At 41.5% G+C, this 20,000-nt stretch overlaps 1 protein-coding gene across 1 annotated transcript in view; it reads left to right on the plus strand.

Moving 5' to 3' along the window:
- The window catches only part of EBF3 (EBF transcription factor 3), a 193,885-nt gene that overhangs the window by 119,918 nt on the left and 53,967 nt on the right, over nucleotides 1-20,000 (plus strand). The window contains exons 6-7 of the mRNA XM_066621433.1: nucleotides 12,985-13,066; nucleotides 16,755-16,899. Coding sequence (XP_066477530.1) covers nucleotides 12,985-13,066; nucleotides 16,755-16,899 — 227 coding nt within the window. The remainder of the gene's footprint in view (nucleotides 1-12,984; nucleotides 13,067-16,754; nucleotides 16,900-20,000) is intronic.

Raw genomic sequence — 20,000 nt, forward strand, 5'->3', positions numbered from 1 at the left:
AGAACGTGTTGAATTTAATTGCACAGTGGTTGTTAGGAAAAATTGGTGGGTGGAATATCAAGTGACTTAGTGTGCCCTGCTGGCAGATGGGTGTTAAGAGGCATTGTGAGTTAAATGTATAGGTGAGTTGACTTAATAAAATATGTAATTTTGATTTTAAAATAATGAATCCTTGTTATAGATAATGCAGTTTAATTAAAGGAGCACCTATCGACTCTCTCACAATAAGGAGCGTTTAAATAGAAAGCAAGAAACGGTGATATTCTGAAATCTGTGATTTTTATTTAAATAAATGTCATCCTGTGGAAATGAACGGATTTTTTTTTACTTGGTTTATTCTAAATTCTGTCCTCACTTTTCCGTACCACTTCCTAGCAACATCATACTCCATACTTGTTGAACCACTTTCCTAAGTAGAACTCTGTCCAGTGTTTCCTCAGCACTTGGCAACTAGGAGGTTGAATGCCACCAGAGGGCACAACGAAATTCAGGCTTTCTTTGTTCTGTACATCCTGTTCAAATAATACACAGTGTTTCACGACACAGTGAGATAGCTTCCCTTCAGAAAATTCTGTGACATTACTGCAGCTCAGCCAATATCTAGGAAGACCTGTTTCCAACCTTTTGTACTTTCTTTCCCTCTTTGCAATCATCTGTTACATTCTGACCCCCTATATCTCCTTCCGGTCATTATATCCCAGTCCCCACCACCCTGTTTCCTCTGCCTCCCCATTTCGTTCTACTTTGACATCACAGCACCACAGCCAATGGCTAATGATTAACATTTTGTAGAAAGCCTGTGTTAACTTACTCCTTCTTTTGATTTCCTGCAATGCTCATCTTTAAAAGAATATGTTTTGTTGTAGTGCATCCATAGCAGAAAGAGGGGAAAAAATACAACAAAAGTTGTTACAGGTTTTGTTTGTTGGCAGATCTGCTTGGTCTGTGGGTGGGTTTAGCACTCATCATCTGGGCACCCTCTTTTGTTCCAAATCAGGGGTGCCCATACCCCAGCTCAGGGGCCATTTGCAGCCCTCAGAGACTCCCAATCCGGCCCCCGAGGAGCCCCCAGTCTCCAACAAGCCTCTGGCCCTCCAGAGACTTGCTGGAGCCCGCGCTGGCCCAATGCGACTACTCTTAGTGTGAGGGCTGACTGACCTCTTGTGTGAGCTGCAGGCCAAGAAAATCTCCACTGTTTACTGTTTCATGTCTGTGAAGCGGCAGCAAAGGAAAGGCTGGCCTTTCTTTGCGCAAGTTCTTTTATAGGTCTTGAGCTATCGCGAGACCTTTGTTCATTCATGTAAGTTCCATGTGAAATATATTCATTTGTGTAAATTTATTCAAATTTTAAATGTGAAATTTTTCCCCAGCCCCCAACACAGTGTCAGAGAGATGATGTGGCCCTCCTGCCAAAAAATTGGGACACCCGTTATTGGAAGTATTGGAAACCCCACTGTCCCATTTTATACACAATGGGGCACACCTAGTTTTCAATATATGGATTGACCACTATCACTTGCAGTGTGAACCTCATAAATCTTATGTTTAATATTGTGATCTAGGTTAGTGGAGATTCTTGATATTTGGCATAAGTTCATCGTGTGCATTCTCTTTAGAGAGCAACTTTAGTGGTTCATTCTAAGGAATCTACAAGTGTAGCCCAACTTTGACCATATTCTCTCCCCCCCCCTTTTCTGCTATATTCCAAATATGATGAAGATCAGAAAAGGGATAAGTTCAGGATTCAAAAGGCAGTGTAGTGTAAAAGCTAAGAATGTGAATTTGGAATGTCCATAGTTCAAATATTACCACAACCATGAATCCACAGGGTGGTGTTAGCCAGTTTACTACGATCTCATCCTTAACCTCTGCATGCAACACAGGGATAATTTACTGAGATACCTTACAGGGCAATTGTAAGGGTTACTGAGATAACTTATCTGAAGCACTTTGAGCATTAAGCCTATATTAATGCTAGATATTATCATTATGATTCATAGAGAACAAAAATTTCCTTGTTCTCCAAAGATGAGGACTCCATTCGTAAACTAACTATAAAACCACATAGGTACATTGGAAGCCTTCCCTCCTACAAAGCAATGGAATATCTCGGTTCTCACATTTTCTTGAGTCAAAGCTTTTAGCTAACCCAAGAGAGGGGTTTAATTTGAGTCAGGGCTCACCAGGGCTTAGCATCAGCCCTGTTTTGAATGCTGTGGCTCTATGAAATATGACTTTTGAGTAGTGAGCAGAGTGCCTGTCATTTATTACTAGCTTCCCAATTTCAGGATAAGAGAGAGGAGCTTTGGGCTGGGGAATCGAACCCAAAGGAGTGTGAAGCAATACAGAGGAAGACACCTGTTGCTTCCTGCACAAAAATGGCACTGTACTCAAATAATATTCCCCCTTCATCCTCTAGTTCTACATTACTATTCATGCAAATTAATAGTAAAACTATTGTAATTTAAATAACGGTGGGTACTCTCAGTACCAGAGAGGCACAGTTGGGTGATACTAGTGGCAATCCAGGCACACTCCATCCAACATAGGACTGAAGACAAGAAGGAAGGCAGAAAATTCCAGAAGTCCAGAGGGAGAAATGTTCTGAGAGCCAACCAACAGGAATGCTGGAAAAGCAGTTCATGCTTCATAAACAAGGCAGCAGGCTTGTCTAGCTGCCTCTTGTAGGAGCGGAACCTTTTATTTGAAATATAAAAAAAAGCAGCCCAACAATATAGGGCAGTGCTTCCCAAACTCCTACAAGGGAGTTGGGAGGACTGTAAGTGTGTATGAAAGAGGCGCTATGGCAGCAATGTGCTCTCCAGGATCACTCTGCTGCCTGGGATCGGAGGGGTTTTTTTTTAGTGTGAAGCTGGAGTCCTGGGTGGTCCAGGGGATCCAGGGAGCCATCCGTTGCGAAACCAGAAGTGCCCTTTCTTCTCTTTCTTTACATGTTTGGGGGCATGGTGAGCCCTGCGGGTGGCTCCCCGGACCCCTTAGGACTCTGACACTGGCTGCCGGTCAATAAAAGATCCTGGGGTAGTGTTGCTGTCTTCTCCCCTTCCCTGCCCCTTTAAGGGGCAGGGACCAGTGCTTACCTGGCTGGTGGGTCATGACCCACCAGTTTGGGAACCACTGGTACAGGGGGTTTGCTAGGGCTATGTCTTCTCAGGCCACTGATGGCACCAAAGTGAAGGGTTAGGATTAACTATGAAGATCAAGAGCAATTTGGTGAAGCTTTTAAGTACCCAAGGTTGAGGGAGAACCTCAAACTGTGAAGCTCATTGTAGGAAAACCGGTCTTGTCATGTGATCCCCCCTCCTGCAAACTCCAACCGCAGCCTGAGAGAGCAACACCCGGGGAAAATCAAAATGATTACTTAGGATAATGATTAATATATTAATACAACTCCGAGGTAATAGAACAAACGTTCTCATACCTTGAGGTGGACTCTGTTACTGCCCCTCCACCACAGGATGCAGCTCATGCCCCATCAGCATGGTGGCGCCAGCACTGGAAAATTGAATAGGATTGGGCCCTAAGGCTCCAATCCTATCCACACTTATCTAGGAGTAAACCCCATTGACTTCAATGGCATTGACTTCTGAGTAGATATGGCTAGAATTGGGCTCTAAGTAAGTAAGTAAGGGTCCAATCCTATCTAACCTTCCAGCACTGATGCAATATGCCAATGGGGCACAAGCTGTTTCTGTGATGGTGGGGCAATCATGGAGGCCACCTCAAGGTAATGGAACATTTGTTAGAAAGTTGATAGTGCTAGAAAGTTGGATAGGATTGGGCCCCAAGTAAGTAAGTAAGGTTTATCTTGGGCCAGTAATTCTCAGACTGACTTAATGTCACAGGGTTGTTGTGAGGATAAAAATGTATACTACCCTGAACTCCTTGGACAAAGAGCAGAAAATAAATATAACAATTCATGCACTTCAGAAAGTGTTTGATAAGTTTTTTTTTCTCTCTCCCTTCACTTTGTCACGGCACTTGTTCAGGAACACAGATGATTGGATAGGGATTGCATGGTCTAGCTGTTCCTTACAAATCATAGAGAAGCAGTTTGTAGGCAGGCTTCATTGTTCAAAAGGCCTGTGTGCCATTTGGCTTGGTATACTGATCAATTGACCAGTCAAATATTGTCAATTCACCACCTTTTTGACTGCAGTTAAATATCATCAGATAGTCTTTGAAGCCATGCTTGCTGCCTGCAGACTTGCTCCTGCTTAGTACAACTGCCTTTAAGAACAGACTTTTTGGTTTTAGTAGTTGCTTTGTTCCTGTTTCAATTTCATTTTAAAGTTGTTTTTTCAAAACTGTAGGCTGGTGCTGATGTTTCAGGATTAATGCCAAAGGGATGAATTGTTCAGTGACTCCTGATGTTTTCAAAAATTGATTACAATTAAAAAAAAATGAATGTCATTATTTCACAATAGAAGTCAAGTATTTATCATCCATTTCAAACCTGTTGATGATTTGGAGTATTATGTTGTTTAATAAAATTAATGCTCTCAAAATATTTGACTATTTAACTGGACAATCGACTGATCCATTTTGACTGGTCAAGTGGGAACCATGGATCATGTGCCATTTTTGAGAAAGACATATTGGAATGGGCCTATAGCTTAGTGGAAGAAAAGGCCAGTCTAGCAATGAGGCAAATTTTCACTTTCACCAGGGTGAGTTCCTGGTGGAAGAGCCCAGAAGACGACTGTTTGAAACCCTAAAGAGATCTTGCCAGTTTGTAACAACAACAACACAACAACAGGTATTTATATACTGCCTTTCTTGGTCTTTATTCAAGACTTTATTCAAGGCGGTTTACATAGGCAGGCTTTATTTAAATCCCTTATTAAATAGGGATTTTTACAATTTGAAAGAAGGTTCTTTCTTTCAAGAACCACTACATTCAGGTGTTTTCATTCCGATCTGGCTTCACATTCTGGCCTCCATCCTCCCACGCTCAGAGCAGATGGAATAGCTTGGCTTCAGCTTGTCAGCTGCTTCAAGGTCGCACGGTGCCAGTGGCCTCGAACTGGCGACCTTGTGAATGTTATCTTCAGGCAGATGGAGGCTCTACCCTCTAGACCAGACCTCCTGCCCAGTTTGTATGATGATACTGAGTTAAACACATCAGTGGTCTGACTCAGAACAAGGTCATTTCCTGTGTTCCTATTCAAGCAAAATGTACCATCAGGACCCAAGCATCATTTTGGGAAGCCGAGTGCTAACTTGTAACATGGGCCTCCTCCTACCCAAATATCACAATCACATCGCATAAACACAATCTCATGAATCATAAAAGAAAGCTTTCTACTTTAGTTCTGAAATTACATTTCCTTCATTTCTAAAATTACAGCATGGCCCACACTAGAGCTTTCCTACCAATACTCAAAGAACTCTGGGGCTGGCAATTCTTGAGAGAGCACATCACATGGAAAAGCTCAAGTCAAGTCTATACTGAGATGCCAGAGTGCTTTTCATGCCAATAATTTATGTTGGCATAGGTGGTTTTGGTTTGTTTGTATTACTGTGTGAGTGGGCACAAGACACTTCTTTAATTATTAGTATGAGAATCTGTACACTTGCCAGTGGAGATGTGTATATATAGACCCTTGACAAGGATAACTTTAAGCAGGATTCCTACTTTAAGCAGCAGGTAACACTTAGTGATACTTGGGGCCCAATCCAGAAATGGACTTGGGCCAGCGCTGATCCAATGGTCTTGCAAAAGTGCTGTAAAGCATTTTTGCACCACCACTATGCAAGGAGGGAGTCAGGCTGGCCGGCCAGCTGGCAAGGAGGGAGTCAGGCCAGCGTGGGGGTTGGGGAGGCGTAGGGAGGAGGTGTTCGGGGGCAGGGGAGTGTGGGTGGAGGGTGGGCCTGTGGGCGGGCAGTGGGTGAGTAGTGGGTGGGACTGGATTGTACCCTGGACCTGCATAGCCTGGAGCAGCTCCTGACTGTTCAGATCTTTGCCATCTCTTGAGGTAATGCAGATCTGAGTAGCCCCATTAGGGCTGCTGTGGCTTTACCTGGGGTAAGCAGAAGGAATTCCCCTTACCCTGGGCTGAGCTGCATTTGGTCCCAACCCTGCATTGGATACCAACCAACCTCCCCATGCCAGCTCAGGTTAGGATTGTGCTGCCCTGGATGTTTCCAGCTCTGTATTTCTGTGAGTCAAAATGCTTTCTTCTTGGGACACTGCTTTATCAAGTAGTATCTGCGAAGATTGTTAGAACTCTCATATTACAGGTATCATGTCATAGAATTATGCCATGAATTGGAGGTAAAAATTATGCCATGAATTGGAGGTCTGTGCTGCATTATAGATAGTGTAGCTTTATACTTTAGCTTATTCTGAATGAGGTAAACATATATTATTCAAATGAATTTGGAATTCCATCTGAACAACAATAAAGGTTAATTAATTTCATGATGTAATAAAAGACATTAATATACTTTTGAAACATCACTGGCTTTTCATACAAAACTCTGCATAAACTTTTCATTTGACAAAATTCGCAAAATATTTTCAGCACCTTTTATTATTGGCTTGCAATTCACTTAAACCGATATCATATACCATTGTTTTATTATTGAAAAAGAATGGGGCTAGGTGCTCTACTTCGGCTCATTTGCTTTGTACCACTGGTCTTGAAAAACAGAGGTTCTTGAAGTGTCTCTAATTTTTCGGCAGAGTTAATTCCTATTAACTGGATGCATTAGTTTAGCTCATTTATTTATCACATTTGTATCCCACCCATTCCATTTTATCTTCACAACAACTCTGTGAGATAGGATGGCTGAGAAAAATGACTTGCCCAATGAGCTTAAGTGCTAAGAGGCAATTTGAGCAAAGCCTACCTAGTCTTAGTCTACTCATTCATTAATCTGATTAAGGAACCTTGTTGATAAGTCAAATGAAAATCTTTTGAAAATCTAGTTCAAGTAGGCCAGGCCTAGCTCAAGGAAAATGGCACTGGCACCCTCCTGCCTCCCCACTCCTGTGGCAGGCATCTACCTGAGCCACCTCCCCCACTTCAGCAGGCAACAATGATGACAGTGTTGGTGGTACCTAATTTTCCATCTCCCTTCTTGTGTCTTCACACATTTATCAGTGCAAGTGCCCTGTCAGCACCATCTCCTCCTTGCCATATTAACCATTTTAAGCAGGCTGGGCAAGAAGAAGAGGGAAGGGGAAGGAAGGTGCCATATAGTACTCTTTTAACCTTGAGGTCTGTCACCTGCTGGTTCCTGCCCAGCAACTTCTTCAAGCACACGGGCTGGGTGGAACATGCTGGGCATAGGACTCCATACCCAGCCTGCATGCTTGAAGAAAATGTAGGGTAGAAACCAGCAGGTGGCAGAGCTTAAGGTAAGGAGAGTGGCCATTTTGCCTCTGCCTACTTGTACTCCTGGGCAGGAAGAAAGCAGCAATCAGAGCAGGATTGCTCCATTTCCTTCTTTTTCCAGCATCACCATTGCAAAGAAAGCTGGAGAAAGAGGTGGATTGCTGCTGCTTCGATCCTCCTCTTGCTTGCTCTCAGTAAACAAGAAGAATCAGAGTGTAGGGTGAAGTAGAAGGGTAGGCAGTGCAATGGAGAGGCATGACAAACAGATGTGGGGGCTGTGTACCCTTCATCATTTTGCTGGTTTCCGCAGCATGCCACTTAAAGCAGTCTGCTTATGGCTGAAGTAGGCCTGGGGTTGACCCACACTATGACTTCTCTTGGATGAAATGCAGTGTTTGTTCAAATGTTAATAGTAAGGGTACACATCTGTTGATAGGTATGTATAAGAATATGAATATACAGTACTGCCTTTCTACAAAAAGTAATTCACAGAGTAGTTTACATAGCTAAATAAATAATGAATGGTTCCCTGTACCTGAAGGGCTCACAAACTGGGGGGAAAAATGCAAAAGTAATACAAGCAGCAGTCACTGAAAAGATGTCATGTTGGGGTAAGGAGGGATAGTTGCCGTCTCCCTGCTAAATATTAGAGAAAACCATGTTAAAAGATGCCTCTTAACTGAGTTAGTAGGGGCAGTTTGGAGAGAGAGAGAGATCTGATTTGGAAGTATATTGTAGTACAATTTAAACAAATGTAGCGCTTCATTTTCAACACCATGTTATTGCTCAAGATATGTTTATCATGTTCGCGCCGGTCTATATAGTATCATGTATCTGCATATACCTTTCATTAATTGAAGTCCCATGGCGTCCATGATTGTTCCTATGTCATTATGATCTGGCAAGAGTCTCATTTGCCTATATTGCTGATTATCAAAACATTTTTGAGAATCCTAGACTTTGAAATCCTAAAGTAAGTTATGGAATATGATTTGTCCGTGTGGAAAGTATATAGGTACTAGGACAATATAAAAGAAAAAGGGTTATTCTCAGCTTTTGCAAATGTTGAAAAACCAGTCTGTTGCTCTCTTCTTTTGGTTATTAACTAACAGCGCAATCCTAATTTGCTTTGGTACAGCCAGGTCACATAGCCTAAGCTGTATCTTACACAGCTAGGGGCAGGCTGGAAGTCACCTCAGGGTAAAGGGATATTTTCTCCCTTACCCAAGTAATACCCCAATCTGCCCTAAAGGTGTACTCTGATTTGCGCCAGCTATTTAGCTAGTGCAAATCCAATAAGCCCAGTGTAATGCTGGGTCTACTGAGAAGAGGGGTTAGGATACAGTGGAAATCTGCTCCACTAATCACCCCTCCTGGGATTCTGTCCTTCCTCTACCTAAAAACGCCCCTTCCTGCCTCCAAACTGCCCTTCTGCCACCCTTTTCCACCCCATGTGCACACTTACTTTTGCTGTCTGGCTCACAGTCAGTTCTGGCCCAGCCAACCCAGCGTGGGCCCAGCCAGTTCATGAGTAAGCGCAAACATGCCTTACAGCACATTTGCAACACTCAGAGCTGCCACAGGGAGGCCAGTGCTGGCTCAAGGGCAGAGTTAGGACTGAGTTGTGCTACTTATTTAATTTTTATTTTTCACATTTCAATACCACACTTCCTCCAAGGAGCTCATGTACATAGTTCCTCCTTTCCTTTTATCCTCACAACCACCCTGTGAGGAAGGTGAAGTTGAGAGACTAGTGACTGGCCCAAGGTCACTAAGGAAGCTTCGTGGCTGACAGGATTTGAACCTGGATCTTCCAGGTCTAACTCCTGAACCACTACACCATCCGAGTTCTCTCTTACCATTAAGGAAAGAATAGTCTCAGTTTTTTTGCATAAAGGCTTGGTGAAGGTAACTTTTTTCAGCATCCAGAGTCCAATTGACTATTACAGCCAATAGGAACAGTGCATTCTAGTAATTGGTAATGGGAGCCAATTAATGTCATTGACTCATTGTTCCAGTAATGTCTCCTATAGCGCTGCTTCACACAACGCTCAACTTTTGGGGAGTATAGCCCTTGCACTCTTGGAAGTATTCATGTAGCTCCCTTATATAGACTTCTTAGGCCAAGAGCCTATGGTTAATAGGTTCAATAGAAAATTGTTAGACTCACCAGTAGCACCAATGAAGACAAGAAGGTTGCATGTGTATACAACATAGCTATTTCTGGAACAGCTGTTATTCAAAGAACAAAGGACTTCACTTAGAAGGCAAGAGCCCTTCAGCAACATATCCAATTATTTTGAGTGGCTCCCTTCCTAGGCGTGAGAAATAAGAACAAAATACAAAATAGTGTGGATATCTCTCTTTCACTAAAGCTGTTTTCATACCCAGTCACTCACTTACTGAACAGTGACTATGGAAACAACTAATTTACTAATGAGGAAGACCAAAGTGGTGCAGCATATGCCAAGGCACAGGATTCAGTCCCCCATACCTCCAGTTCAAAAAGGATCTCATCTACCAGAACTGAAAGGAATTCTGCCTAAGACCTTGGAAAGCTTCTCCCTGTCACAGTGCACTATACTGGGGTAGATAAACCAATTTTCTGATTCGGTATAAGGCAGCTTCATAAGTTGCATTGCATGGTATTGTACCGATATATGTGAAATTGGATTGATAGAAAGGTCCCAATGTTTGATGGTGACAAGCTAGATTTTTTTGAAAACTTGGTGGCTTTTGAACCCATTACACATAAGATACCTTCAGTGACATATAAATCCCATTCCAGGAATAATCAAACTGTAAAAAAAAAAAAGAATAAATCTGAAATAAATCTGTCTTCTGGGTTCACATAATAACATTTCGAGTAATGAATGCACAAGTGCATCACCCACACTGCATGACTAGTGGTCAAGGGGGCAGGAAAAAGAGAGTGGACTTTACCAATGGGTCCATTTCTCCCTATTTTCTCATTACTTACTACTTGTTCTGCTTCTCTCTCAGATGCAACAGCTGCAATCTTGTACGCCTTTACTTGGGAGTAAGTCCCATTGATCTTAATGGGGCTTACTTCTGAGTAGACATGCATAGGATTGCACTGTAAACAACTGAGACCCTTCTTTATGTACAGGCGTACCTCTGCATCTGTGGCGGTTCTGTTCCGGAACCCCCGCCCCCCGCGGTCACATAAAACACTGCCCCCCTCTGGATCTGAAGGCCTAGCCTCTAGAGGGTCCTCTGAGCTCAACATTAAAAAAAATGCAATTTAAAAAATGCAACTTCCGGTTTTCAGCTAAACCTTATTAGGCATTAAAAATGTCACTTCCGGTTTCATGGAAAAAACTGAAAGTTGTATTTTTTTAACTGTCAGGCTGGGTCTGAGCCCATTGGAGCCCGTGGACAGACGTCCACAATTTCTGCTGAGCTCAGAGGACCCTGTGGAGATGAGGAGAGCTGATCTCCCCTCACCTCTGGAGGGGGCACCCATGGCTGAGGCCCACTTACCCACTCCACGGATAAGCCATGAATCCCCGGTTATGGGATCCGCGGATACAGGGGCTCCCCTGCAGTTGTTTTTGTTATGAACAAATCATTAAAGGAATGATTTGATTACTGAATGCCTCACAGTGAAGTAATTGGTTGTTGCAGGTATTGTGCATCTAGTGCACTGTGACACCGCAGGGTCTCCATATGATTGCCATGACAAGATACTGGCAGTTGTGCACTTGCGCCACTAGTGAGTTTGCACATGCATCACTGTCATAGATAGGCTTATAATCTGCTTCTAATCATTTATGGCATTTACAGGATCACTGTTTGAAATGAGTGTGAATTTATCAGAAGTGTCCAGTGGTTATCCATTTAACCTTTCCAGGAACAATTTTGTGAATGGGATTCTGAATAGGTCCTGTTCTTAAATTTGTCCCTAGAACAAAACAGATAACTAATTAAGGCCCAAATCTTAACCAATTTTCTAGCTCTGGCATAGAAAATAGAGCCTCGCTCTAGGCTCATGCCAGTGGGGCATGTGCTGCATCCTACAGTTGGATGACATTCATGGAGGCCTCCTCAAAGTAAGGGAATGTTTGTTCACAGCTGCAGTGCCCTTATGTCAGTGCTGAAAAGTGGGTTAGAATTGTGCCTGAAGTACCATATATGTGATTGAAAGGCTTTGGAATATAGTTTTGTACTTGAGAAGATTCCTTTATGTTTATGCTGAAATGCCACAATTGCAGCCCAATGCTAACCAACTTTCCAGAGTTGATGCAGCTGCAATTCAGCCCCAAGTTATGGGAACAAACATTCCCTTACCTTGATGAGGCCTTTGTGCAGGATGCAGTGTGTACCCTGTTGGCATGGCTGCATTGGCACTGGAAAGTTAGTTAGGATTGAGCTGTTTGAACCTTAAATTGCTATCTTCTGATGCAGTAAACATTAGATCCTGGAATTTACATAGCTGTTGAAAAAAGGTACTATACATGAAAAGGATTTCTCTATAGTCACTTTCATTTTAATGGTGCTTGTGTGGAGCCAAAACAAATAGCAATGCTTGGTGGATTGTTTTCTTGCCTGACACTCATTACGTTAACTGGATAACTATCAGGGCCTCTTTGCCTTAGTACTTCATAAAACTGTGAGCAATATGACAGCCGTTCCATATGACCAGGCCCAGTCTTGTTTTTTTTAAAAAAGTGTTTTTCAACCTTTTACTTCTCATGGCGCACTGACAAGGTGCTAAAATTGTCAAGGCACACCATCAGTTTTTTGCCAACTGACAAAGTACACAGCGCTACTGGTAGGGGGCTCACGTACCCCAATGGCCCTACTAATAAATGACCCTCCTCCAAACTCCTGAGGCCGACCTGCAGACCATTCGTGGCTCACCAATGTGCCATGGCACACTGATTGAAAATCACTGAGCTAAAAGGAAATTCAGCTTTATTGCAGCTGAATTACATTGTATGACTATCCCAAATTGCCCATCTTTTCAAGACTGGAAGATGCAAAAGTTCAAGACTATGTTTTCAAGGCCAGTGGTTAGGTGAACCATTGGTTAACATGAAATCATGGGTTGTTTAGCTAAAACATGATTTCTTATTATGTCTAAACTTAAGCTTGTTCACTAACCATGGTTTGTTTGGGGCCTACAAAGATGTGAAATCACAGTCTGAAGTTGGTTTGCAAACCATTGTTTGGGCTGATTATGGTTTCCTATTATGTCTGAATTAACAGACTCTTGATAAGCCACAGTTGCGACCATTGCATTGACTCAAGAGGCTACTGCACTGAGATGGGAATGAATGTATACATCTGAGTCCTCAGCAGATAGAAAACGAAACTAGTCAGCGGCTCTAAATAATAGTTTGCCTGTTATATGTCTAGAAACTAAAACCCATGGCGTGATTTTTAAATGTGGATAGTACCAACCATGGTTTTGTGATGTTTGTGAACCCAGCTATTATCTTTTATTTACAGAGATGATTTCTTCCTTACTTTAGGAAAATATCATTCTGTTGCCAGTATACCATCAATTGTAAATGTTGATATAGGATCTATTACATACTTACACATCTATTCTGTATTTTTGATATTCCTAACAAATTTTAATTTTGTATTTTTGTAGATTTTTTCTAAAGTTTTTCCTCAAGTGCAATCAAAACTGTTTGAAGAATGCAGGCAACCCACGAGATATGCGAAGATTCCAGGTACAGACTTTTTTTTAAAGTTATGACAATATTTTCAAGGTTTTCAAGAACTTGCACAGAAAACAACTAGCAGCCCAATCTTATCCTGGGCCAGCCCAGAGCATGCAGTGGTGCTGGCACAGCATTCCACTGCATGCTAGTGGCCGACTGGGGACCAGGCAGCAACTGAGAGGTGAGTAAAACACTTTTTTACTTGCCTAATCTGTGATACCGTGGTCCCCTCAATGGGCCTACTTTGATCTGCACCGCCTCCTTGGGTGGTGTAAATCCAAGTGGGTCCAGGGAGCTATTCTGAGTGTTGGCCAGGGCAGAGGATATTGGTGGCATTGCTTGCTACCAATCCCTGCCCCAGTACACCCCCAGCAGGTTCAAATCCCCACTCGAATCCTCCCCTGAAATAGTATAGAATGCCCCACACTAACTTACCTGCTCAGGCAGGGATTGGGCCCTCCATTGCCATGAGCCCAGGGCTGCCAGCCATTTTCGTTGGTGGACCTGACCTGCATGCCATTACTATGGCTGCTGTGCTAGTGGCCTAGGCCTTGTGCTGATGGAACATAAGTTCTGTCAGTGCAAGGCTTGGATAGAATTGGGCTGTTATATAAGTCGGGTGTACCATTTTTACAAATTGTTATAAATATCTTTCAAATGTAATTACAGTTTTTAATTTTCATTTCCTCACTGCCTGCACAGGTCAGAGCTCCATACCTTCTGGGGCTTTCAGTAAAAAAGCAACACTCCTATCCTTCTCTTCCACTCTCTGTTCCCTTCTTCATATGATGGTCTGAATAGAACTGAGCAGAAATACCCCCCTCCCCAACCAGTAGAAAAACACTGTGTCCAAAAGAGAGATAGTAGCACGTACTCTGCAAATGATTGCTGTGGAAGATTTCCATCTCTGATCATGTGGATCGGGGTAGTTCCTGTATGTGTGATTGTACAGAAATTGACTTAAGAATTCAAACATCTACTGATAACTTTGCTATCTTCAAAAATTTCCCATGGTCGTTGAGTAGTTATGCTCTATATAGGAAAGGTTTCCATATGCAAAATACACTATACTTATTAGCAGTAGAAAAATACACATGGACTATCTTGACTTATGGATTAATCTTTGTGGTTTTCTTAAAAGGCACAATAAACTTTTATGTTAATTATTTAAATAGATTACTGCTTGTTTCTTGTTGCAATATTCAAGATATACTCTAGTGGCTCAAAACCACTACATAAGTTCTATCTTAGTGGATAACAGTGGTTTTAACTGATTAGGAAAAGTTAAGGAGAAATACAATATTTTTTAAATTAGACATTATTTATATTAGGTACAGTATTAAGTCTAGGCACAGAAGGGGTTCTGAAATTAATAACTCTTTGCACAGCCAACCCAATCAAGTGAAGCCAGCTAACCTACAGTAAATCTACAGTAAATATTTGTGTAGTAAGGGAGGGGGAAAAAACACATCAGAACAATTCCACCAAGTTTCCATTTTTCATGCATCTTTCAGCTTCACATGGCATTGATAATATTGATCCATCTGAACAGAGCATAAGGTCAAACCTGGAATGAGTGGAAATGTTCCCCTTGTCTCACCAGTGACTAAATGAAGCATCAGTCATGAATGATCTTGTGGTTGGCAGAGGAGCCAAGAGTCAGTAGAAAGACTTTCCTGGGTTTCCTTAGCTAATCTGCCTACTTCTCAGAAGGTTTAAGTGGATTTACTAGTATGTCAGGACTTGAACACTATTTTCAACTTGTTTTACTATCTCAGCACTTTTCTTTAGGTGCAATGCAGGAACGAGCCAATAAAACAAAGGAAAGAGCATATGTACTTTTGCTGAACTATAGTATTTTCCCTTTGTGACTACTGACCTATATATATGTGTTGGAGCAAAAAGTGTCTATTTTGAATACAATCTTTTCTATCTTTGAAAATATGTTGTGGCCCAGCAACTGGAAAATAAACCCAACTTTGCTTAGAATCACACTTAACATGCTTGAGTATATGCATGTATATGCAATTCTAAAAATATTATAAATGTCTTTAGGACTGGGGATGTCAGTCACCTATATAACTCATTAAAGTTGAAGAGCAGCTATCTTTGTCATGTGGCTGTAGGGACTGCAATTGGGAATGCTAGAGGTGAAGTCCAACTTTATGAATTTCCAATAATGGATGTCCTGGAGAAGCAATACAGTCTGACTCTTTGGAGAAAACAGCTCAGGCTGCAGAAGCACAGGCTTCTAGAGAAACACCCTCAGGCTTTTCTCAAGGGGGACACAGATGGCTGCCTCAGAGGAGGCAGAATATACAGGAGAAGGTGCTGTAATAGCTGATAGCTAATTACAGCATGTGGAAAAAAACAGGATCAAAGGTGATCTAAAACATAGAAAATAGGAAGAATTTACATCTGATGCCTTGGACTTACTACTCTCAAAAGGGGAAATTACCTTGCATTTTCATTTATATTATATCATTATGGGATGCACCTTTTTCTCCATTTGTTTCTTAATTTTTCCCCCCACAAATTGGGACCTTTGCCCTTTCATTAATTGACTGAAGTACTATTCTTATCTGTTCTTAAACTAAAAGTAGAACATTAGATCAATTGCTCCATTTAAAAAAAAGAAGAAAAAAACACTTGGAGCCCAATCAAGAGTGATAGTGCAAGAGCGGTTAAAATAAAGTTGGAGCTTCTGTCTGAGCCATTTGAAATAATTTTATAAATCTGGCTGATGGATCTGTTCTGATGATAATAAATGTAGCCTATGGAAGTACTTTACTTACACACACACACATACAAAATTTCCCACCCCATTCCCAGGGTGAATTTCATAGTTTTATGGGGTAGAACTTTTTAATGACCAAAATGTGCATTTTTGTGTATTTTCCTTTTAACATTTATCCTAAGAAATAGCTGAAACTCAAAGTGGGCCTTGTCCATCATCTCATTTAAGGCAAGACTCAGAACCTGGAAGTAAGAAGAGAAGGCTGAAGGAGGAGATTCCATTGGCATGACAGGGTCAGCCAGCATCCAAATGAACTTGAGAATGGATATTTTTCATGGACTGAAAGTACTTTTAGCATTCATATTCAGCTTGATCTTTTCAGATGCAAAAAAGTTTATGATCAGACATTAAATGTAATTGTGAAAGGGACCAACAGATCATTTCTGAAAAGAAAACAGAGTTGCACATAGTTTCTTATTTATTAAACAAGGTATTTTTTTCCCCCTCTGACTTGGAGTCCTCACAATTCTTCATTTGAAGACAGTCTCCAGTGTACAAATTTTAATTGGATAAACTATCTAATCAATATAAAAACAGATCAATCAAAACAGAAGCTTTTAAAATGAGTGGTTAGAGGGGTGTTTCTAAAACTAATGGCTAGAAGAATATTTTCCCTGAATTGAATTCATTTGTTAGCATAATAGGAGATTAAACTCTAATTAGTGCAGCAGTTGCTGGGGAGGAGAAAAAAAAATTGTGTTGAAAAATCTTCACTGATAGCCAAAAAGAAGTGAATGACATCTATGAATAAATCTACGTACACAAAAAAGGAACAGACTGTATGGTTTCACTCTGTCATTTGAAATAAGGCTTATTGCGGCAACAGCTGACACACCACATTTTCTGAATCTACAGGCTCCAAAAAGGAAATGTGTTTGTTTTCTTTTTTTTTTTCCCCAGGTTGTTGTATCAACAACAGTCAATGTGGATGGCCACGTTCTGGCTGTCTCAGACAACATGTTTGTACACAACAACTCCAAACACGGAAGGCGGGCTCGCCGCCTTGACCCCTCAGAAGGTACGGCCCCTTCTTATCTGGAAAATGGTAGGCACACATTTACATGTCTTTTTTTATTTGCGATGCTTTTTTGCACCATATTTTATGTTGGTACACTACTACATTTTCTTTTTACATGATTCCTTTCCTCTCTTGATCATCATTAAAATATAGTGCATTAGCATTTCTGATTGCACATCAAAAAGAAGACCCTTCCTCCTGCTTTTGCTTCTGACTTAAAATTCCTTTAACACTTAACGTCTTGCAGCATACAACCATTCTCTTATTCTTTTCTATATCTTTGTTTGCTTATAGCTTTTTCTTGCTGTTTCAGTTTGATTTTATTTTACCTTGGCTTGTCATAATCCCTCATTCAGAAGTACATTCTCAGATTATGTATGTGAGTTTAAATGGGATCCTTAAACATGCAAAGATTACTATGAGATCAATTTCCTGCTTCTGGACCCTCCCACAGTAGAATCCTGCTGAAAAGCAGAGGACTTGCCTGAGAAAAACATCATGATTTCTTTCAGTCAGATTCAGTAAAATTAAGCTCTTACCTGCTTTTCTAACAGCCCAGTCCTATTGAGGACTGGCCCTATTGAGGGTTGGGCTGTCGCATGGAGCCCGTTATGACAGTGGAATAGAGTTCCACTTGGAGTGCTGTGACTGTGGCCATTTTGTGCATGCTGCTGCAAGACGTGGCAGTGCCAAAACTCCACCGCCAGACCCTGCTGTGTCTGCCAGAACAGTGGAGGTGGGCATGGAGGGGACAAAACTGGATGGGGAAAGGGGAGGAATGGGTGGTGAGGAGGCAGCAGAGGAAGATGGATCTGGCCACAATGGCCTGCGCCTGATCCTATCCCCTTCTTTTTGAGGCTACCCACCTCTTTCTTCTCCTTGGACTTGTGCCAGCTAATGAGATGGTGCAGGTCCTAGGAGACCCATTGGTGAATGGGAGGCTTACTTAATTTTCTGTTTCCCTCCCAAGCCTCCCAACCTGCCTCTCTCCCCTCCAAGCTGGACACATTGTGTGCCTTTACGTCATGGCTGCATCATCTGGGAGGGGAGAAAAAAGTATAGGACTGAGATATAAGTTAGTGTGTAAAGGGAAGAATAGTGTCAATTGTCCAAACTTAGAAATACCAGGTTTATTACACATCACCAGCATAATGCGTGTTTCATACGCAAGAACATAAAGATTCTAATCTACTTGGTGAGACCAAATCCCAAAACCAGCTGCATATGTGAAAAAGCCATTGATGCTCTGCAACGCCACTAAATACGGAGTACATTCCTAACACTGCAACACTCTTTGAACATATATTGTCTTCATACTGAAATATAGTTGCAGGAATTATTCTGAAAGTATCTTTTGTCTGTATGACTGCGTGGGGAGAGAAAGTGCACCTTGTTGTGGGAACTACTCACTTGAGCAGTAAAATAATGTCAGGATCCAGGCTGCATGTGCAAAGAATGAAAAAGTCTCAGTCACCTGAAGCTGAAGAAAATCTTTGGACCAAGCCTAAATCAATATCTGATCTAGATCAGAACTACTAAGAATTCAGTTAAATTGTTTAAAATAACTACTAGTAAAAGTAACTCCAATCAACCCTGCTTCAGTCAGCCTATCTTTTAGTATGTTCCAACTATATATCTATGGCAGTGGTCACCAAAGCTGAGACCACTGCACGATGGTAAAGCTGTCCCTGGTGCGGATGGAGCTTACTGTTCAACACATGGGACTCTATTCAGCATTGCAGATTCCCCCCAATCTTCGTGCCAACCAGCTGTGTATGCCCGGAAATCTGGGTGTGAAGCCAGCTGGATCAAAAGACCCTGCAAATGGCTGTTGAGTGCAAAGGTCGGGAACGATCCGTAGCATGAACAGGAGGCTCCCCCTGGAATGATAAGTGCCATTCACTCAGGGAGGGATTAGGCAGGGTGCCAGATCCAGTCCATGGGCCGGAATCTGAAGAGCCCTGATCTATGGGGTTACTTACACGTAGCATGAATTGATGTGATTCAATATATTACCCAAGGACATCATATCTGCCAAAAAACTATTCCACCTTGTTGGGCTTTCAGCAGTAACATGGACAATGACCAATAGGGCAAAGGTCACCCAAGTCCTATGTTATTTCTCATACAAGTACCACATTTCCACTGGGGCTACTGGCATGGAAACCAAAAGACAATACAGGTAATTCATATAGTAGGTTCTTTTCTGTGTCATGTACCACTGTGTGATGCAGCCCAACTACACAGAAGAGGGCTACCATATCACCTAGGTAACATGTAGATCAGACCTATGTAACTTTTCCATATAATGCATGCACTAAATGCATAAACGTATGATTGACACAAGCAGTAATGAACCAAATAACATATATTATAGGCATTAAAAATAAGGCATGAATCTTATTTGCTCCAGAAAAAAGTATTTGTTTTTCTTCTCTAATAACTAAGGCAAAAGAACAAAATAATAATAATAATAATTAAAGGTTGCCCTGAGCACAAGAGTCATTATAGTCTATGACGTATTGTTTATCTCTTTCATATGTCCTGAAAGTAGGTGTGTGTGTTTTGCCTGGCAACCATCACTAATGAGGTTCACAATTAAGAAGGTTGAATCCTCTCTCCTAGTCTTTGCCTTCCCGAGAGAGAGAGAGAGAGAGAGAGAGAGAGAGAGATTCAGGAAGTCATGCTCAGCTTTATGGTGTTTGGTTGTAATCTAGGCCCAAATTCACCCCCTTCTAATGAGCTATTATGATCTTAACCAAAATAGAAATGTTTTTATAAGTGTAAAAAAGTATTTCACTCCAAATGCAAAATGCAACTCATATAATAAAGATTCTCTTACATATGCTGCAGGAAAACTATATGTATGCCAGCAGCTTTGCAGAACAGTATAATGGATTGGTTTACATTGGGTAAACTCAGCATCCATTACTTTTAAAGGATGGACCATAAAAGTTGTCTGGGTTATCTTATGAGAAAAACCAACTAGATTTGTTCCATCGTAGCCAGTTATTTAATTTTTTTTAAAAAGAGCACTTAAAGCAAAAGGAGCAAAATTTAAAAAGCAAAAGCCATTTGCTGAAAAGGCAAAACGCAATCTTCCTGCAGTGTTGCTGTGATGTCATATC

Source organism: Tiliqua scincoides, chromosome 3, assembly GCF_035046505.1.
Source record: "Tiliqua scincoides isolate rTilSci1 chromosome 3, rTilSci1.hap2, whole genome shotgun sequence".
Classification (NCBI taxonomy): Eukaryota; Metazoa; Chordata; class Lepidosauria; order Squamata; family Scincidae; genus Tiliqua; species Tiliqua scincoides.